Source organism: Candoia aspera, chromosome 3 (genome assembly GCF_035149785.1).
Source record: "Candoia aspera isolate rCanAsp1 chromosome 3, rCanAsp1.hap2, whole genome shotgun sequence".
NCBI classification, from domain to species: domain Eukaryota; kingdom Metazoa; phylum Chordata; class Lepidosauria; order Squamata; family Boidae; genus Candoia; species Candoia aspera.
This window is the reverse complement of record NC_086155.1, coordinates 138,965,169-138,987,804: the sequence shown is the minus strand read 5'-3', so window position 1 is coordinate 138,987,804 and position 22,636 is coordinate 138,965,169. Positions and strand designations below refer to the sequence as shown.

General features: G+C 39.6%; 1 protein-coding gene across 4 annotated transcripts in view; it reads right to left on the bottom strand.

Annotated features, from left to right (window-relative positions):
- Positions 1-9,395: 9,395 nt before the first annotated feature.
- The window catches only part of DSP (desmoplakin), a 51,403-nt gene continuing 38,162 nt past the window's right edge, over positions 9,396-22,636 (bottom strand). For 2 of the 4 annotated variants that reach the window (XM_063298864.1, XM_063298861.1), the window contains 6 exons: positions 22,319-22,481; positions 21,908-21,991; positions 20,530-20,637; positions 20,177-20,275; positions 15,321-17,615; positions 9,396-13,191 (listed from right to left, as the gene is read on the bottom strand). In XM_063298864.1, the coding sequence (XP_063154934.1) occupies positions 10,009-13,191; positions 15,321-17,615; positions 20,177-20,275; positions 20,530-20,637; positions 21,908-21,991; positions 22,319-22,481 (5,932 nt within the window). In that variant the 3' untranslated portion in view covers positions 9,396-10,008. The remainder of the gene's footprint in view (positions 13,192-15,320; positions 17,616-20,176; positions 20,276-20,529; positions 20,638-21,907; positions 21,992-22,318; positions 22,482-22,636) is intronic. The other 2 variants (XM_063298862.1, XM_063298863.1) reach the window with 2 other exon arrangements.

The window sequence follows — 22,636 nt, the reverse complement described above, 5'->3', positions numbered from 1 at the left end:
AATATACAATTCACCATAAGCAACCAAACTCTCCAACTTCATAGTTGTTATACTTCTATAGCTTTGGGGAATTACTTCATTCTATATACCACATTGGGAACATTGTACCAGTTGTATGCATTCTTTACAAGGCATATATACTCCTGCTGTTGTGTTATAATTAGCCAACAAGTCAGTACTAGTCCTCCAATGTGGGGAAGGGAAAGGAAGGAGGAAGCTGTTGAAGGTTCTGCATTGAGTTCAATGGCTCCCCACCCCACCCCTTTCCCTCTCTCACTAACATCACATTTGTTCAGGAGCTAGAGAAGAGCTCTTTGAGCAAGCCCAGAATTCTAAATAAGTCAATTCCTTCTCTACAACATTCCTGAGTTCATTCAGTGTTTCCCCTTTGAGGTCCAACGGGAAAAATATATCTATTGGTGGCAGCTTGCCAACGGCACAATAATGCTACAATGGTGCACAAATACAATGTTCTGGCATTGTTTTGCTCCACCTGCACAAGAGCTTTCAGGAGCAATTCTCTTTCAACATGAGGATACAATTGTGTTGCTTTCATGAATGAATTTGACCATACTTTTCACATACATTTTCACTTTTTGAAACGTTCACCACTCTTGGATGTATGGGAGCTTCTTCTATATCTGTTTATCAACTTCCAGCAAATGAAGGAGAAAAACTGACAGCCTTGTACCTATGCATGTAAGTAAACTGAATGCATCCTAAACTACGGATTTTAAAAAGCTGGATTTCATTAAGCGCTGGAAAACCAAAACAAGACAGTTTAATAAGGTCTGGGAACAATTAACATTAATTGTTAATTAACATTAATCAAATCAACAGCATATAATACTCTGTAAAGAAGAATTAAAATGTAATTCACATCCAAACATATGGTCACATACAAACTAAAAAGCTTCCATTCTTAAGTTCCAAAGGGATTTTAGAAATTTCATCTGAATGATACTCCTTATTGTCTCAATGTGTATGCAGGAAGGGACAGTGTGTGCTCAAGAACCGCCAAATCCTGGAACCAGTCCTACCTGCGTCCTCTACAGATAGCCTCAGAATTTAAGCTGAAATCCACAATGAAGTCGGCAACTTCTAGTTTCATTTTCTCCTTCTTTGTTTTAAAGCATGTGCTGAAACCTCCTACCCTCCAACACATTCAAGAAAACTTTAGAATCCAACAAGATCATAACCATGAATCATTTTTCCAGCCCCATACAAATAATGAGTGGAAAAGAAGGTGTAAAAATAAGAAGTTCAGTCCTAAACTCTTCCATACCTAGAACTGGATGCTGAGCTTAAACCATACTTTTTTCTAAGTATATTTTATAAGACTAATAACATGAACTATCCCTATGACAGAGGAATAGCAGCAGACTGAAACACATAGAGGTCAGAGACAATCCATGTAGTCTCACCCAGTCAGAGAAAAATTTTCTTTGACAGTTTCCAAGTTCTCAAGATTCCTGACTTTTAGTCTGTTGCTATCAATTGTCATAATGTAAGTAATTGTCATTATTTTCATTGATTTCAATAATGGTCTTATTTCTCCCTGAGAATACAGAATAAAAGAGATAGGAATAATGATATTAAATTCCATTAAAAACACTCCAATCCATTAATAGCATGAATTAAACGTAAAAGACACACTGAAGAAAAATATGTAGTATTATGTTAGTAATGCATTTAAGCCAAGGAAAAGTATTTTTCACAGACTGTTTATATATATTTCTACAATCTCTGGTATTATGATGGTTATAATAATGCATTGATAATCATTATTGATGAGCAGAGGGCAATTTCTGAAAATTAAAAATATTGAAGAGCTTTTTAAAAATAGGCTGAGACAAAGGATGTATTCACTAATCAGCAAGAAAATGTCTTAGAGTTTAAATTATTTTTGTATAATACTTTCAAAGAGTTGAATCCAGCTTTCCTTTTAACCTATTAGCATGGGGGAAGAGACTGCTGAGCCTAACTCCCAGGAGTTCACACTCACCCTTCTCTTCTTGCTGTGGTTTACTCCTTGGTCCAAAGCTAACTTTAGAAAAGTCCTTTCCAGCCTGGTGTCCTCTAACTGCACTGGCTGGCAGGCAGCACTGGAATTGGCTAGAAAGTGCCAGGTTGAAGAATGCTGTATGTAACATTAGACTACCCTATGACCTGTTGGGTCATTCTCTGACAGAAAGGTAGTGCAGTCTGATGTGACCAGAAGGAATATGAAATTTTAGGATGACCATACTTTTTTTATCCCAAAGCTGGATGGTCCCGTGATCATCTAAGAAGAGCATATATATTATAAATAGAAAAATAATTGTAGTGGCAAATGAACTTCAATAATAAGTCAATATTTACATTACCTAAACAGATAAACAGAATGACCATGGGTGGGCAAAAAAGCAGCAGGAGCAGGAGCAACTTCCAACTTCCTGCCGGCTTCCCCACTGACTTTGCTTGGGGGAAACTGGCAGGGAGCATCAGAAATCATTATCATGTGATTATGGAGACACTACAATGGCCACAACTTTGCAAATGAAACTGGTCTGAACATTGTGGAAATTTCAATTCCATAGAAGTAACGGGTCCCGGATTTTTTATGCATTCTTTAAGTTAGCAGATTTTAGGTACCTTGATTCAAAAATTGTTGCAGTATAATGTACCATTTGGGCTAACCTGAGGGTACAAACAGACAAACAGATAAACACATTGAGAGTTTTAGTAGTATATAGATACTACTCATTCTGCTGAAAGGTGAAGTAATCATCAGCTTCCCATCCCCTTGTGTCTCCTTTTAATGTTGAAGTGAATAATTTCTTACACATCTCATCACAAAGAGAAGCATACATTCAAATTTATACTACAAAGAATCACAGGTAACAATAAGCAACAATAATTCACACTTTTTGTATAGAGTATGCTGATATTTAAAGCTAGAACTTCACGTACAATTTGGCTGAGTTCACATACCAAACCAAGGCATAGTGTCATACAGTTTGAAAGAGTGCAATCCCTCACTTATTACATCAATCCAAACTGAAGATTCCCAGGAAAAGATTCTCTGGCCTCCATATTAAGACATCTAGTGAAAAACAGACTACCACCTGTCTGGTAGGTAGTTACACTGTTGAACGGATCTTACTAAACTTTCTTAATATTCAACTGGAAACCGTCTTTCTGTCACTTAATCCACTATTCCGTGTCTTGCCTTTACTTGCCTTTATTTCATGTGGGTGCAGTTAAAGAATGCTATCATATTCTTCATACAGTATTCTCAAGGCTCAATAGTCCTATTGCCTTCAACCTCTCTTCTAGGACTTAGTCCTAGTTGCCTGATCAACCTCACTGACCTTTTCTGAATCTGCTGCTGTTTATCTGAATTCTCTCTAAAATATGGTGGCCAAAACCAGATATCATACTCAAGAGAAGACTGACCAGTACAGAATAAAATTGAAGGGTTATTTCTGGGGATTTAGACACTATGCTTCTTTTGAGGTGGCCTAAAATTGTATCTGTCTTTTCTGAAGGCACATAATCCTGCTGACTCATACTCCATGTGTAATCAACTACTATTCCAAGGTCTCTTCCACAAGGATTATTGGCAGGCTAGATAGCCTCCATTCTGTAACTGCATATTTGGTTTGTTGCTTCAGTACATAATTCTGGGTTTGCACGGGTTTAAATATGATTGGCTGGTTTGGAGCTCAGCATATTACATTCTCTGACAAGCATATTCCATCCTCTAATTTTTCTAGTACATTGTCACTGTCAGCCAGACAGACGTCTAGTCCCCTCCCTGCCCTTTTTTCAAACAAGCATACTGATAATAACTGTTTTTCTTATCTAGGTCCTTGGTGGCAACCCTCACACATTTTCTGCCATTGTGTCAGAACGACTGGAAAGATTTGCATCTGTTCATCTCATTTGTCACACAGCAGTTCAAAGACACAAGAACCATGACAGGAAAATACGGGCAATCTTAACCATGCCAGTAAATATATAGCCAATTGCTGAAAAGCACATTGCAAAGCCAAGATCCAAAATGCCAACGCTGCTTTTTAATGTTTTAACTGCCCCAGAAAATAAAGCTTCCACCTTTTTCTAACAGTGAAGTTATCACCTTTGTGCTTCATATGAGCATAAAGTCAGTGGGTGGGGCTTCTTTTAACTTCTTTAGCAACTCACAAAGGATGATTAGGCAGCTCCTACAGAGCTGCGTGACTCTGAAAGTGCCCTAGACCAGCCGGATTTCTGCATGTCCCTTCTCCTCCTTTTTGCAGCATGGACGTTTGGCCTGACGAGGTCACTGTGAAGCTGCAAAAAATTCGTCCATGTTCAATCGGTCCAAAGCAAGCAACTGCACTGACACTTTCTGTTCCATGCAGTCTTGCACTTTAATAAAAACAATGCCACGTTGCTCACAGTTTGCACGCGCGCCCTGTAATACAAGGAGAAGCATCTACCCAGACCAGCGGGGTCTCGGAAGCAAACAGAGACGCAAGGCGACCTTTTCAAGTAGAAAAACACGCCAGCACAGCAGGGCTCCTCTTACCTAATGCTGGCGCTGATTTACAAAAGATACTCGGGAGCCCTTAGCTCCGACGACTCAATGCCCTTTGCAGCGCCTACCTGAAGTTTTCCGGTACCCAGTTTTGGAAGTTCAACAAGACTCAGAATTCAATCCGGCCGCGCCTACTGTTGCCACTGCGCCTGCGTCAAGCTGAGTGCCCTCTTGTTGACGGAAGCGGCCGGCGGACCTGCCTCGCGGAGTGTGGGCGCCCCCTTCAGTAAGCCAAGCGAACTGCGACTTTCCGTGACTCGCAAGGCGGCTGGGTGAGATGTCGCTCAGGGGCTTAGCTGATAAATTTTACTTCGTGATTTTGTTTGCTTTCTGTAACTTGATATGAGCATCATTAATTTGCATAAATGCGTGCGTAAGTAACTGGCTCTGACAGGACAGTGTTTAGATTTGCTTCTTGAAACCTTTTCAGCTTGCAGGTCAAAAAGCTAGTTTCATAAACCATGGCATCTACTGCTGGCTTGGTTTGGCTCTTCCGACCCATACAAAATAAGCTGAGGGCTAGTTAAATATTTCGTATCCAAGTTGCATTTATCATCATCTGCAGTCTCATCAAATATTTCTAAAGTACTGCATTTCTAAAGTAAAACAGGTATTCATAAAGGCTATCCAGTAATAATATACCAGAAAATGGAAAAGGAAGATGCTGGAAGAAATGGAAGACATTTCCATTGAAAATGAGGTATTTCTCCCCACAGCGGTATCATTAAAAGATGCTTCATCTCTGGGACTAGAATGTGCCACTTGATGAAAGGAAGCACATGGCGATGTGATGGAAAGAATGAATTAAAGAGGGGAGAACATTGAGTTCATCTACTAATGGAAGAAAGTAACATTAAGTAAGACAGAGTTACATTCTACACTACTGTAAGATTTGAAAAAAAAATGACATGCTGGTGGTTGGGGATGATGGCACTTGATTTAACCATAAACTTGCTATATTTCAGGAATAAATTAAGATTTCTTAAGAAATGCCTTCCACCAAATCAAACCTATGCCCCCTAACCAGTTTATGCTGTGTGCCCATAACTGATCATCACACTTCATAAACATTTCATAACAAACATAACTATAAAGGATTTATAGAGAATAGAATGCTTGAAAATGTGGAAATTTGCTTCACATCCTCCATCTTGTTGATTTAGTAGCATTAATACAGGCTGATCCAATGCCAAATTAGGGTAATTAAATTCCATTATAAACAATGAGCTAAAGATACATCAGACTTTTCATAGGATTTGGCTGTTAAAATTGTTACTCTTTCTACCAACAGGCAAAAATAAACCATTGCCGTATTGCAACTAAAGGTTTCACTTGGCCTAAGGAGGCTTGAGTTCCGATTTGCACTCAGCTTTCAATCTCATGAGTGAAAAATTTATCAGCTGTGATCATGGGACTGTACCAAACTATAAAAAGCTATGCCCAGTATATGTTGCCCTGAGCTTCCTTTAAACATCTGGAATACCGATACTTTCTAAGTCTTTAAATCCTTGCCTTGTGTTTAGTGATTTTATGATTTCTATATTCTGCAAAAAGGGATTTTGATTTTACTTTCCTACTCAGCTTTCACCCATACCATTAAAATGTGAAATGTTTTTTTCCTTCTGCTGTGAAGCCTCATTGTTCAAGATCCTTATTACTGAAGAAAGGAAAGTCACCTTCAAGTCAAGCTCAACTTCAGGTGGGCACATCAATGGAATTTTCTTGGCAACAGTAAAAAAAATAATTTGTCATTGCCTTCTTCTGAAATGTTTTTCAATTTCTGAGTGTAGTCAAATCAAATCAATCAAATCAGTCTATTGCAGCCCTAAGGCCAGATACAATAAAACATCTAATAGTAGAACTGTTACATACTTCTATATATATGGCCCTGGATTACGTGAAGGAGATTATTATGGCCTCTGAAGCTGCTGGCTTCGCAGGAACTTTTAATGCAACCATCTTCTTATAGACCAAATGCGTATTCATCTGAATAAAGGTGATTGCTGTGGTTAGAATATTCTGGGTGGTATGAGTAAAACCCAAGTCTTTCTTTTCTGCTTTCAATTAAATATATATTTTTCTTACAAGTTGAACATGATGATCCATGTTACAGAATTAGTTTGACATTGCTGTCTTTTTTTCCTCCTGGTCTAGCCAATAGCCAGGGAATTCTTGGACGATTCCTCATCCAAGGGCTATGTAACTAAAGATCAGCTACTGATCACAAGGTGGAGCCTGAGGCATGTAATTATAAGGTGTTTCCAAGTCACCATTAGACTGATAAGAATCCTTTTCTCTCCCTTCCAATAATGTTTTGTTTTTCCTGACTTCTGCAGCCAATGGATACAGAATGTGCTTATATTTTAATTACAAATTTATTTATTTATTTATTTAGTGGATTTATAGGGCCGCCCAACTCAGAAAGAAATGTACGTAACCTGGGTGGCATACAAATTATAAGTAAAATATAAAATCTTATTTTTTTCACATGGAAACAGCTATGATCAGGAGAATTTAAAATATCCATAAGCGATTTGAGAATACTTGGGCATTTTAAGGCATGAATCAATGTTTCTGAAAAGTGCTTGAGAATCAAAATGTTGGGACATTCCAAAGTGGTTTAGCACATTCTTCAAAATTACTTCCCATCACCTCATGTTACTAACCCCTCTCTGCCTCTTCATATGCACTGCAATATTAACACATTCTATGCAGACTTGACCTCTGGAATGCACTATACACTCAAAGGATGGGTCAACCTATACATCTCTATCCCAGGCTGACCAAGTGATGCTGTTGGGATTCTTTCTTAGTGCCTAGAGGCTGTGGGGGTCTGGATGGGGAAGAACAGGCTTCAGTTCAACCCTAGCAAGACTGAGTGGCTTTGGGTTTTAGGGGCCCATAGATCCTGTTATTTTTCCTTAGTTATCAATGGAGTAGCACTGCCCCAGACAGAATGAGTGCATAATGTAGGAGTCCTCCTGGGCCCTTATCTCCTTTTGAAGAACAGGTGGCAGCCATGGCCATGGCTTTTTCACAAATCCACCTTGTATGCCAACTGTGTTCTTTCCTGAATCAGGAGGCACTACTCATGATCACTCATGCTTTGATCATCTCCCAAATGGATTACTGCAATGTGATCTACATGAGGCTGCTCTTGATTACTCAGGTGATGCAATTGGTCCAGAATGCAGCCACATAGGCAGTTGCGTGCACACCCATGTCGTACCACTGCTCCCCAAGCTGTACTGGCTTCTAGTACGGGTGCAATTCAAGGTGCTGGTTATCACCTCTAAACCCATGGAATTTATTTGCAGGAGTGCCTCTCAACTGTTTCTGCCCATCCCATAAGGGTGGGCATGCTATTAAACAGTGCCATCTAGCAGAACCTAAGAAATGTCCCTTCTGTCATGAAGAGTACCCTCTGGAATACCACATCCCACGCTGAAAGTACTTGAAGACCCAAATGTTCCCTCAGGCATGGGGCCGAGTTTGGGTGAGCCCATTGATGTAATTGCATTTTCTTATGGTTGGGTTTGAGTTAGGTTGTCCTTAGGCATCATTTATATGTAGTTTAGGAGCATAAAGACATTAATCTTGGCTTTTGAGAGCCCATTATGGTGCTGACAAACTTTGTGACACTGTGTTTTATATTTTATACATCTTCATTATTGTACATTCAAAAATGTTGAAAATTGGGACCCATCCTCACATTACCCTTAGTTGATCTACACACTTCACCAATAGTGTGGTTAATGACATGGACAGCAGATGGGATGGCAGCACTCCCATTGCCCACTTCACACTGCTGCAGGCATGTCCTCCTGCCCTCTGGTCCTTCAGCACCTCCATCCATGGCCATTTTTGCTTGGACAACAGGAGAAAACAGATACCTGGCTTCCACAAAGGCCTCTGCCTACTTAATGTCTGGTAAGTGCTTTCTAAAGTACTTGTCACATCTTTTCTGGGCTCCTTATAAAAACAGGGGTGGCACACACAGGTCACTTTAAACTGAGAAAGCCAGCCATGTTGCTGAGTTGGTCACCATTCTGCTGATAAGGGGTTTCATACAGCTGTTCTTATTTTGGTAGAGGTGAGGAAGCAGCACTTTTCTACCTGCTATGCTGCTATCCCAAATGGGCTACTTCCAGGTGCTGCTAGTCACAGCTGCTTGCTGCTCGCACTGACACTCCCTTGGAGCAGTAGTTGAGGATGGAATTTGCTCATGATCAATTGCTCACTTGTGCTTTGGCCCCCTGCATCTGTGACCTATCAGCCAGGTTACTGCTTGACCTGTTGGGTAATCTGACAGATGGCTATCCCACCTACCCACTTCAAAGCACCTGCCTACACTTCACAGCCTCACCTCATGCGTTAACAAGAATAGTAGTTGTTTTTTCTACATAATCTATTTTTCTCTAAACAATCACATTTGGAGGGAGGGGAAACCAAGCCAGGAAAAGCCATCTGTCACTTTCTGTAATTTGTTCTTCACTGCATTCAGAAGGACAGTACTTTTCTATAGGACTCCGTGGTCAGGGTAGCTTGCATTCCTGTCTGCCGACTCAGTGATGGTGAATTGCACATAGAAACTCAAGGGTAGTTCCCAAGGCTGACAGGTTTCTGTGGTCAGTGAAGCAGGAGATAGGGATCCATAACTATTTCCCCAGACAAATCTATTTAGGTCTCTATGAACCCTAGTTACAAGCAAGTTTTCAGTCCAGGACCAAAGAAATCTCCAATACAAAATATTTACTCTACAGTACAACCAAATAGCCCAGGAAGGTGACCCATACCAAAAGATAAAAGCAAACATGTTCATACAAATGAGTTAAAAATGGTTAAACTTTTATTGCAAGAATAATAAAGTTCATGTAGTCAGGCCTCTATGGTGTTACACAGAAAACAAGCCACAGAAACAAAAAAGCAGTGTCCACTGTGAATAAACTCGAAATGACTGAGAAAGTAGCTCAATCTAATCAAGTATACCATCAGTTGGAGGCTATCATCATTATTGCAGTGAAACATCTACTGTAAGGAAGAAAAGTGGCTTTAAAAAAAACCCTGACAAATGACACAAAAACATGGGTGGTAGCCCAACATGCTGCAGAGGTGCATGAATAATGAAATAACAATAGAGATAGAAAAGGCAACATCTGTTTTCCAAGAGGCAGGTGTTGCTTTCTTACAGTTTACAAACCACACTCGTGTGCCAAAGCATTCAACCATTATTTTTTTAAAAAGGAGAACTATAGCATCCCCTCCCAGAAAGCATTTTTGCAGCTTTGTATTTGGGTTTAAGCTTCTATGCTGTAGCTTAGCTATTTCACCCAAGCAACTACTATACCAGTATTACCACCAGCCTGTGTGTGTATACATGTGTTTGACTTTTTCCTGTTTTCTTTTGTCTAAACAAGCAGTCGTAGAGATAAAAAGATTAATGTCTAGCGCCCAAGAGTGTTGCTGCTGCTGCTGACGGTTGTGTAGGAGTAAGAATAGGAAGAACTCGTGCCTGCATCAAAGCTTCCTCTCCTTGATCCACTGCGTGAGCCCGAACGTGAGCCCGAACGTGACCCTGGTGCTGAAGAGACGTTATACGGGCTGGATATGCCTTTGGATGAAACAGAAGATGCTTCAAGTAATCTGAGCCCAGTTTGGTCTTCGACCATTGAGCGATTCATTGCCTCTCTATAGGAGATCTTCAGCTTTGTTTTGGGGCAGGTCAAAATCTTTGCATAGTTGCCGATGTCTTGTAATCTTTGGGAAGTCCGGCCATCAATCAATCCTTTCCTAATAGCTTCTTCTGTACTTATTCTCCCATGTACTTCAGGGTCAACGAGGCCTCCTGTGATAAACTGAAATTCAAGGAAGCGCTGCCCAGCTTCATAAGGCAACCACTTCTCCTTCACTGCCTCTGCTGCTGACATTCTCTTTCGCCCCTTAATACCTTCAAACCCAATGAAGGCTTTCTGAGCTGGCTTCAGCCGTGTGGCCATCTCATAGTCAATGATGCCTTGAGCAACTGCATCCTGGAGGGAAAGGCGCTGGCCTGTGGTAGGGCATATGATGCCTCCAGTACAAGCCTGGGCTTCTAGCAAACGTTGGGCGGTGATGGTATCGACAATCCCCCGTTGTACAGCTTCTGAAACTGAGATTTTTTCCAAATTTTCTGTGTCAAATATGGCTGCAATGGGAGTGGTTTCTTCTGGGGAATCAGAAAAAGAGCCAGAACTGCTTTTTAGTGTGATGGAAGAACTCTTCACACTCACTACAGTGGGAGACCGAATAATGGATTCATGCTTGAAGACTTCATCACCCCCATTTCTGCTAGCAATCATGTCTGCAAACTGTGTGAGGCTTAGAGATCCAGAACGGTATTGGTCAAAAAATTTTCTGTCAACAAGACCTTTATCAATGGCATCTTGGATGTCATATTGGTGGCCTGTTTTCCTATCTACAAGCACAACTCTTGTGCTCCCATCTGATCCAGTGGTGGTAATTTCTTCCCATTCACATTCCTGGTCTGAAAGCTCCATGTAAGTGTCATAATCTATGAGGCCTTTATTATAAGCCTCCTGGACTGACATTTCTTTGTTTGTGTCAGGATCTACAATGACAACCCTGCGTTTCCGAAGTGTATTTTTCTGTGAAGTCTGCACCACCTTCTTCTTCTCTCTCAGTGGTAACAGGCAGAGCCCAGTTCCTTCATCTATTTTACATCTTTCTTTCAACTGCAAGTAGGTCAAATTTTCTTCTGTATTGGGGTCAAAAAATCCCTTGGTATCATCAGTGGGATCAGACAGAATATCATTCAGTTCTTCATTAAAGTAGCCCCGTTGATAAGCTGCACGCACTGGCAAACGATGGCTTTCCTTAGGGTCAATAATCCCACCAGTGGCTATCTGGGCCTCCAGCAAACGAATACCGTGGCCTTTCTCAATGAGTTCTTTGTTCATTGCTTGGAACAAGGAGATGATATTTCCTGTTTCTGGATCTTTGTACCCAGTGACTGCTTTTTCGGCAGACAGAAGTTTCTCTTTAAATTCTATTCCAACAAGGCCTCTCTTGTAAGCTTCTTCCACAGTAAGCCTTGAATTACTTACAGGGTCCACAATGAATCCAGTAGCTGCCTGAGCTTCCAAAAGTTCAAGAGCTGTCCCTGGTCTAACCAAGCCTATTTTCATGGCCTGGTAAACACCAAGCTTTTCTCCAGTGGCCTCATTATAAATACCAGCTATGCAGCTGGAACCCTGGAGGAAATCTTTGATTCGATCAGTGACTTCTTCAACAGTGATTACTCCACGTTCCAGATCATTTGCTGTTGACTCCTGAATTATGCCAGACTGAACTAATTCAGAAACAGTGATAAGCTTCCTGATCCCTTGGAATGATGTGCTTCTCTTCTTCATGGGAAGGAGAAGTAAACTTGTGTGTGGTTCAATTCTACATTTTTCTCGGAGCTTCATGTAACTTATGGCCATCTTAGTATCAGGATCAATTAAGGGCTTTGATGGATTATTCAAAGCTCTGTACATATCTCGATCGATCAGCCCACGGGATAAAGCAATGTCTTTTGGCAAGAAAACACTATTGATAGGGTCAACAATTCCTCCTGCAGCCAGCTGGGCTTCAAGTAGACGTATCCCAGTCTCTCTGTCAACCAAATTTTTCTTGATGGCTTCTGCAACAGGCATTGTTTTTCCCGAGAAGGGATCTTTAAACCCAGCAACAGCCTTCTCAGCTGTGTAGATTTGTTCTCTGTCATCAAAATCAATCAGGTCTCTAGCAATAGCACTGTCCACACTCAGTAATTCATTCCGATGCGGATCAATTACCCCTCCAGTGGCTGCCTGGGCCTCCAAAAGCAGGACCATATTTTCTGGAGTAAGAAGCTGTTTACGTTTGGCCTCCACCAGAGAATACTTGTCTTTGGGGCTAAGAGAAGCACCTGCTATAGCCCCAGCTCCTCTGAGGTAAGGTTCAAGTTCAGCAGCAACTTCCTCCACTGACCTCTGTCCTCTCAACAGCTTATCTAGGGTGCTTTTGTCTATCAGCTGACACTCATACAGCTGTACTGCTGTGATCTTCTTCCGCAGGCCACTGAAAAGCAGTTTAGAAGGATCGATCATGAAATCTTCTTCTGTCTGGGTGCCTCTGTGTGCCCCATATGGACGCTGCTTCAATTTCTCAATTTTCCTTTGCCATCCCAACCGCTCTGCCTCCATCTCGGACTGGCTCTTCTGGCTGGTCTCTTCTAAACGGCATCTGTACCTTTCTTCAATCCTCTTGATCTCTGCCTGCAGCCTCTCAATTTCTACCAACAAGGAACTTTTCTCCCTCTCACTCTTGTCTCGCTCAGATTCAATTTTCCTGATGGTCTCTTCCTTCCGGGAATATTGGCTTTTCCACTGATTTAAGTCATTCAGGATCTGCTGCTTCTCATTTTCCAGCCGTGCTTTCAGGCGAGACTCTGATTCCAGCGTACCTTTGGTACGATTCAGATCTTCCTCTAACCGAAGCAATCTTGCCTTGTCTTGCTCCAGGGTTTTTATTTTCATTAGCAGGGTTTCTCGTTCTTGCATGATATGATTACACTGGTTTTTGGATTCTTGAATCCTATGGGATGTCTATGTTGTAAAAAACAAACAGGAACAAAATTAATGGTTGTGCTAACATCCAGTATTTATTAGTTGTTCTCTATAGTTGAACCACCACCTTAAGAGCAGTGGATAAGTGCAGTCCTGAGTAACACAAAACTGTATTTGTTCACAGTTTTAGGTCTGTTTTAGAATGGTTTGGCATACTATTGATAGAAATGTTTTCATTTTTTCAAACAAAACAGCCTGGTACAGTCATGCTTATTATAAATAAGCATGTTGAGTCCCATTTCAGTACAAACTTGTGCAGAGTCTGTCTCCTTGAGTTAATGAGACTTACTAACAAGTAATAGTGCATAAGTTTGCAGCTGAACTTTCCTACAATTACTCAGACTCAGTAGTGCTGTTTTAAATAAACATCTTTAGGAGAAAACTGTCAATCTCTTTTTAAAATTAGTAGGAATTAAAAGTGCTTAATTTGCCATTCTCCTGGCAGTTAGTGCTTCTTTTTTTACCTCTTACAATGTAAAATATAAATTGCATTGTCTTAATTTAGTGGTTTAGCAGTAACTGAGTTCCTTTTTTTTTCTTTGATAAAATGAGATTCACTGAAAGAGATAAGAAAATTCTTGAACAATGCATTTTTAATAAAAGATTTCAACAGAACAAATAGTCAATTGAATTTTCTTAATTTACTGTTAGTACAATGTTCCCATCAATTTCAGGGGAAGGGAGTTTTATGAATATGACTCAGGGATGTTTAGTGAGCTTACTTATTCTAATAAGTTTACTCACAGAATGCATTTAGTGCAATCATCATTTACCTATATTAATATAAATGAATAAATGTGAGAATGTATATAATGGATACACTTGATAAATGTGGATCCCTCCATTGTTTTGTTAGTGAAATACCATAGTATACCAAATGCTATTTATGAGCTTTCTCCATTCTTTTCAAAATTTCTTCAAATAAATTAAACGAGAAATTTTAGGAATATATTGTGAATTGCTCCTAATAATCACTATACTGGCATAAATTACAATGTTGCAGCAATGTTGCAGAAACAAAAGAAAGGTAGTGAACAAAAAATTATGTGGCGGGGGGTCATCTGATTTAAAAATTAAGACCTAATTGCAAGCGACCAATAGACATCAATCCAACATGAAGTACATTTAGGTCCTTTGAATTAACAGGCTTAAGTATGTGTACGTCTGTGCTGGATTGCAAGCTGCATATTTTAGATGGACAACAACATGTATAGTAAGCTATACATAATATTAATATACATACATGTTCATAAATATGTATATATGTTTTTAAGTAGAAGCATATATACATAAGCAGGAATAACACATAAGCCAAATAGTCAGCAATGTTAACTATTTGAGGTATGCATAAGTATACTTCTTAAGATGAGCAAGTGCATGTGTGTGCAAATGCATATATGCTTTTATATATGATCACATGTGCATGTAAACACACATGCTCTTGTAAAGAATAGGAAAGCACAGGAGATCAGGTCACCCTTAATATGTAACTGCATGAGTTATATATTGTGCATCTCATCATAGCAAGCAGTTAAGAGAAGGTAAGACTCAAGAATCTATGGAGGTAAAGAAATTTGCATTTGGGGGATGAAATGGCAGAGCAACTGAACTATAGATACATTCTGTTGCAACAAGTTTTAAAAGTACAGCAACATTCAACAGAGGAACCTTCAGGATATTTTAAGTACTGCTACATTGAACAGTGCTCAAAGTGTTTTAAAAGACAGAACTGCTGAAATCAGTGGAAAGGTAGACACAGTCTACACAGTCAGCAGATCAGGAAATATGACCAAGTCTGGGTCAATTAAAGTATGGTAGCTGCTCCATCTTTCCTTCAGAATATCAAAACAGGGAGAGGAGGAGTTTTCTTTAAATTGAGGAATTCACTGCCATTTAATTATGTTTTATATCTCATTTGAACTTGCCCCTTAGGATCAGATTAAGAAGGGACCTTAATCTGATCCTAAGTCAAATTAAAATGAGAGCGGGGAGAGATTGACCAAAATTAAGATGCACACACATTTAGTATTCACTGACTGAAAATGCATTTGGTGTTAAATTATAGAATCTGAAGGTGAATAAAGTTGTAATCAAATATTTGTGAATACCTCCAGAGCCTGCTTTTGGAATTTTTCAACTTCCTGTCTCAAATTTTCCCTTTCTTTCTGTAAACCATTTACCACACCCTGAAGTTCCAGGGTATGCTTGTTGCTTGTTTGTAGTTGATTCTTTAGCTCAAGAATTGTGGCATTTTTTTCCTCATCAACTTCACTTCTGCCCCTTCTTAGATCATCATACTCCAACCTTAAATTTCGCAACTCTTCCTCTAGCATCAGGTGTTCTTTTGTTAGATTCTCAGTAAGAGACTGAAGTCTTTCAATTTCTATCCTGCACTCGTTGAGGCTTTTGCTCTTATCTTCAATAGCCTTCTGCAAGTGCTCGTTGCGAATGTGTGCCTGTTTTAAATTCTCCTGCTCTTGAACCATCTGGCGACGCAAGGTTTCAACCTCAGAAGTGTACTTTCTTATCTCCTCCATGTACCGCTGTTTGTCTCTCATGTGACTATCTAGCACCTCCCTCTGGTGCCTCAAGTCACCTTCGCTCCGCTTCTTTACAATAGAGATCTCCTCTATCTGCTGAGTGAGATTAGTGATTTTAACAGCTTGGTCTCTCAAGGTTCTCCTCATAGCTTCTAACTCTTCCTCCACATTTTTCCTTTTGGAAGTTTCCTCTGCTACAATTCTAGACTGCCTGTTAAGTTCCTCCTCCAGCATGTGCTTCTGATGTTGCATTTCTTTTATTGTGCTCTGGAGCCTTGTACTCTCTTGATCTTTCCCCTTCTTGTCTTGTGCAAGCCTTTCATATTCACTTTTTAGGCGTCCCAACTCCTGCTCTTGAACTTTCAATCTGCTGATGGTTTCTGTTGCATTGATGTTAGCCTTCTCCAGATCATACTGGATCCTTTGCAAGCGAATATTTTCTTCCTCCATTGATTTTCTTTGGCTTATTTCTGCATCTAACAATTTTTTGTCTTTTTCAATCTCTTTATTTTTCTCCTTAATTGTTCTTCCGGCATCATCAAGGGACTGTTTGTAATGCATGATCTCCTCTGTGAATTTCTGAACAGTCTGCTTTAACTCTTTTTCAAGCTGCTGTTTCTTTTGTGAGATCTCCGAGCCAATAGCTTTTTGCTGGTGAGCACTTTCTTCTACTTGTCTAAGGTTGCCTGTTGTCTGACTTAGTGTGTTCTTCAGTCTCCTAATTTCCTCACACAAGCTTCTATTTTCTCTTACAGCATTGTCCAGCTGGGCTCTGTAATTACTGGCCTCCTCTTCTTTTTTCACAGTCACCTGGTTTATTGTAACCTTTGTGATATTAATCTCAGTTTCATACTTGTTCTTTAAACTAATAATTTCCTCGTCATAACTGTTCCTTACCTTAGCCAACTCATTTTCAAGTTCCCATCGGCTTTTAGCTTCTTCTTGCACCTGAATCTTTAATCTTTCAATCTCTTTGGCTTTTTCTTGGATGGTCGAAGCTGCATCTTCAAGGGCTTGCTTGTACCTTGTGTTGTCTTCATTATGCAGTTGGATTATCTGTTTCAATTCCAACTCTATCTGTTGTTTCTGCTGCATCACCTCTGAGCCACAAGCCTTCTGCTGAAGGACATTTTCTTCTGCTCTCCTTCGCTGTTCTGTAGTGTCCAAAATGGCATCATTGAGCCTGACAATCTCATCCTTCAGGTCTCTATTCTCTCTCTGTAATCGATCAATCTGAGTACGGAGGTTCTTGGCATCATCTTCTTTTTGTGCAGCTATCTGATGAATGGTGGTCTTCGTAATGTTAATCTCTGCTTCATACTTGTTCTTTATATTACTCATCTCCTCATTAAACTGGTTTCTTACCTTAGCCAGCTCATTCTCATATTCCCTCTTCCGTGTCCCCTCGTCCTGGAGAAGAACCCTTAACCTTTCTATGTCATACTCCTTCTCTTTGATGATTTTCTCTGATTCTATCTTTTGCCAACCAAGGCTTTCTTTTTCAGTCTGCCTTGTCTTCTGCAATTGATCAAAATCTTTCTTCTGCTGCTCATATCTGTCTTCCAACAGCTTCCTTTTCCTCTTCTCATCTTCAATCTCATAAGTCAGCCTTGTTATCCTATCATTCAGATCTTTTATTTGAGCATAGCATTTGTCTAGGTTTTGCTTGGCTGTACTTCCATCCATCTCAACTTGTCTCTTCATCTCTTCCAAACTTATAAATTTAGCTTTCAGCTGAGAACATTCCAGCTGATACTTCTGCAGGTTTTGCTCCAGGAACTTGTGCTTACTGCTGCTATCAGAATTGGCATCTTTGGCCAATCTCAGTTCTTCTTCCAGTAGTTCTATTCTGGTGCTTTTCATCTACAGAATCAGGAGACAGACAAACATATTTGATCAACTTCACGCAATACAATACATGATGTTGCAAAAGAAGAAAACCGACCAATCAAGTTAAATTAAGAACATTTCTTTTAATGTTTGTTTCATTTATTTCAAAACTTATTTAGCATCCTTAAACAAAACTATAAATAACATATATAGCAAAACTATAACATCCAAACAAACCATAATGAAATAATGAATTATAACAGTAGTTTAAAGGAAGCAGGGTTTTTTTTAAAAAAAACCCCACAAAGATAAAGAGTCCGAGAGAATTTTAAAAAGACTTGATCTGAAACTGAATAGATATTAGAATAGGAGGACAGCAGATTTCTTGGGAAATTGTTCCATAGCTGGTGGCTACAACTTAAAAGCTGATTCCCATGTAAGTTTCTGACACACCATGCAATGCATAGATCCTGAGAGCTGGGCCTATAAAAGGCACTTGGGGCTCAAAAGGAACACACACGTACGCACACACACACATGCACACACCCTTAAGACAACAATTGGTCTACCACACTAGACAGGACCCAAGGTGCAGACTGTGCAGAGAGGCCTCAGAGACAATCCAACACATAGTGGCAGGGTGTAAGATGCAGGCAGGAACAGCATACACTGAATGGCACAACCAAGTAGCTGGCATTGTGTATAGGAATATCTGCACAGCGTATAGGCTAGAGACACTTCCAGGTCCAGATGGAAGATTCCACAGAAGGTGGTGGAGAATGACAGGGCTAACAGCCTGTGGGACTTCCAGATTCAGATGGACAGGGAGGTACTGGCCAATCAACAAGATTGATTGTAGTAGTAGACAAGGACCAGAAGACAGCAGTGGTGATAGATGTAGTTGTGCCAAGTAACTGCAACATCAGGAAGAAGGAGTATGAGAAGCTAGAGAAGTACCAGGGCCTGAAGGAAGAACTAGAGAGGATGTGGAAAGTGAAGTCCAAAGTGGTCCCAGTGGTGGTAGGAGTACTCGGGGCTGTGACCCCCAAGCCGGGAGAGTGGCTCCAACAGATCCCAGGAGCAACATCAGAGCTCTCTGTCCAGAAGAGTGCAGTGCTAGGAACAGCTAAGATACTGTGCAGAACCCTCAAACTCCTGGGCCTCTGGTAGAGGACCCAAGGTTGAGGAAGACACATACCACCCATAGGGATAAGAAGGGAATTTTTTTTCGATATCCTTATGTAAAATACTGTAATCCTTTTCAGTTTTCACGTTAAGTATAATGAACAAGATCCCAACATTCTCACAGAAGATATTTAATAAAGCACAATTCTGTATACATCAGAATGATCATACATGGAGAGAAACGTACAATTCCATGTATTAAGGAGTTGGTCCCCTACTCTGAAAATAGATTTGGGGTTGGACATCGGAATTAATTAAATCCTAGTTTTTGGGGTAGTGGTGATGGTGGTGAGAATGGTTTTGAAAGTAAGATTTTAGGCTAGCTTTTTAACAAACACAAAAGAAAGAAAAAAAAACACTTTTCCAAATAAAAAGAAAAATACAATTATATCCATAATATGTCACATTAAAGAATAGCAAAAAATAAAGCACAGAAATACTGTCTCTATGAATAGGTAAACTTCAACACAATACAAAGCTATTACAAATTATACCTGCCCAAGAAAACTGATGCACCCTAACCAGGTGTGTGGGGAAAGATGGCTCCTCAATGGTGAATAAAATACACTCTGAATATGCTCAGCCTTTCTGGTGTTACTTTTTCACATCTTCACTACCTAAGACTTGACATTCAAACAGATTTCTGAATTGAACTCAAGTACCTATTATATCCTACATAAACACTACTTTAAGTTTGGATGATGGGCCCCTCTACCTGCAGAAGCGACTGCCAGAAAATACTACCTTGGAGTGACGGTTAAAATTTAAGCCAATATTCCATCTATGGTAACCTGGAAACCTTCCACACATGCAGCAACAGTGTGACACAGCTTTTTCTGAATTACACAATTTCAAACTGTACATGAGGGAATCACTTTCTCAAAAGTTATCTTGCAGAAAAAATTGCACATATAAAATTATTATCTATTAATGTAGATAATATAAAATTATTTAGGGGAAGTTCTCCTAAAGTCCTTTCTTAACGTGCTAGGCTTTTATTGTGCACAAGATGAGTATTGTTTTACGGGAGCTGCATTTACACATGAAAAGTCTGTACTGATCTAGTCTATTTTCCCACAAACTGCTATCTTACAAATACAATGGGACTACAACTCACAGAATACAGCACATCTGTGTGGAGACAGGTCAGGGGAAGCTGGCCTTGCCCATAAAAACCTTTATCACATGGTTCTACTTGTCTAAATTAAATCCCAAGTCTAAATATACAACATTAACTGTAACAGCAACAAAAAGTGTTTTAAATCACAGAAGTAACATTCTAAGTGCGCTAGGAAGTTTTTTTATCATTACATCAAGACACTACCTCTGATCTAAACATTATTTTTGAAGTACTTAACACTTCCAGATATTGTACAATTCACAAGTGGTCTACGAATGAGAGAAATTACCTTTATATCTTCCAAGCTCTTTAACATTTCACTCAAGAACTTGTAATAATCTCCTGATCTTGTAAGAAGCTCAATATATCGAGACTGAATCTCTGCAGCCTGAATAAGAGGGGAAGAGGAGAGAAATGAATACTGACAGCCTATGCGAAATATTGTTTTAGCTTGTTTTAACAGATTTTTGATTCTCATAAAACAACACAACAGCCTAATCTTAAACTTGCATAATCATCATCCTAAATTGGGAATGGGAAAACCATGGCTCATATACTACATATGATCCCCCAATTAGCACCTCCCAGGATCTTGAGTCACATTGTTGAAATTGCAAATAGTATGAAATGGGGGACATGTACCTCTTGCAGAATAAGGCCTGAAGGAGACTGGACCATGCTCCGCTTGACAGGAATGTTCAGTAAAGTTTCTAGTCCCGAACTATAAGCTGCAGCCTGGAGTTCATAATCCTGTTAAACAAGAAGAAAGCACAAAGCATTCTGTAAACAATATTCGTGTACAGTATTTCCTGATCTGAATTTTAGCAATACACAAAAGCAATCTATTCCAAAGCCTGTGGAAAAATGAAGTGGGTGAGGGTGAAGCTGTAAGAAACTAACCAAAATAAGGATTGTTCTTTAAATCAACAATATATGGTGATACTGAAGTGGAAATATCTGGAGAGATACAGGTCCTTCACCTACACTCTATATATGTGTTTAAACAGTCAAACTATTCTATGAAAAAGTTTCTGAAAATGTTTGATCTTACAATCATGTCAACAGGTATTAAAAGCAAGTTTTCAGCCTCCCATAAGCCTGTCCTAATATATACCGGGAAAGCATGAAGCAGTCAGAGATGATTGATTTGACTGATTGCTTGAGTCTCAAAGTGGCTGAATCAACCCTATTGTGCTAAGCCATGCTTTGTGTCAGCCCCTGTTTTTTAAACAAGTCAACACAGCTAGCCTCAATCTTGCAGACGAGTCAAATAATTGTGTTTTCTTCCTATTTCTTCCTTTTGTTTTTATAGGTTTTTTTTTACTGCTCATGCACTGGTCTTACATGAGTTGATTAGAGGCTTAGACAAAACACAAAAGCAAAGGGCAAATAAATGAAGAAATCACAAACAAATCATGCATGACCATTCATGAATCATGAATCAAAGCCAAAATCAAATATTGTTTAAAACTGTTTTACCACCTTTAAGCAGAAACAAGCCAAAATCAAATCACACAACAGCACAAAATGACATGTGAGCTCAACCATTTATTCAGATGGCCCACTGAAATTGCAATGCAACTTAGTTTTTACTTCTAGTAAGTAGTTATTATCAGACTAAAGGTGGAGACAATGGTGTCTGTGTGCTGGTAAGATCTGATAGTAGTAAAAATGGGAGGAGAAAGCTATTCTGCTAACACTGAAGCAGATTTGGTACACAGGCAGAGGTAAAAGGGGATAGAGAGCAAAGGAAAGTCTTAGTGCTTACTCTGTGTATCTGTTACAAGGATTTATGAATTTCAAAATAAGTACTAATGGCACTTGCCCAACCAGGCTGTTGTGGATTATCAATCAAAAATATCGTACTAACAATGATGTCAACATTTTATGAATTTGATTTTGCTAGCAATTGGATTTGTTGTGTTAAAACTGGAGAGAGAGGGTGAAGGGAAAAGAAGTAGCATGATTAAGCCAGTGTTGTGAAAACATATTCTGAGAAGAACAGGTCGAATGACTTTACCTTGATCGCAAGTGAGCACACTTCTGCATTCTTGATCACTTCTTCCACTCTGTCACGCTTGCCTGTAATTTCACTGTGTAAGTTCTGACAAGAAGAGAAATGAATGAAAGTTAATGAGATGGGCAAGGGTGGGCAAGCATCTGTCCATTTATATGGATCTTCAAGGATACAGTGATAGTGAGAAAGTTTAGGATAGCCTATCCTAATTTGTTGCCCTTCAGAATTATAGTCCAATAACTGAAGAAGCCTAGGTTAGAGAAAGGTTTAGCACAAGTTTAGCTGAATTGAAGGTTGAATTTAAGATATTACCCTGAGCTCTTACTATCATACCAGTACAGAATAGGATGGATTACAAACTGATTCCAAGTTAGTTCTGAAGATCAGTTTGGTATATTTAGTGCAAAACAATACCTTTTGCTCCTGCAAGTATCTCACAACAGTGCTAACATCTCCCAATTTCATGGTTTCAATAGTGTCCTGTCGGCGCCTGGCATCACAGATCCATTTATTCAAAGCCTGGTAAAGATCCCGATAGGTTCTCAGCTGCTTCACCTGTTTTTCTAAATCCCAAGATCTGCAAAACAAGCAACAAATATAGATTGATCCATTGAACCCAGTGCTGATTTCTATGACAACAGCATCAGTGCAAGAAGTGAGGTAAAGGGCCTTTCTAACAGCTCTGCTACCTGAGAGCCACTTTTGCATTGATGATGCCAATGATTATCTCTG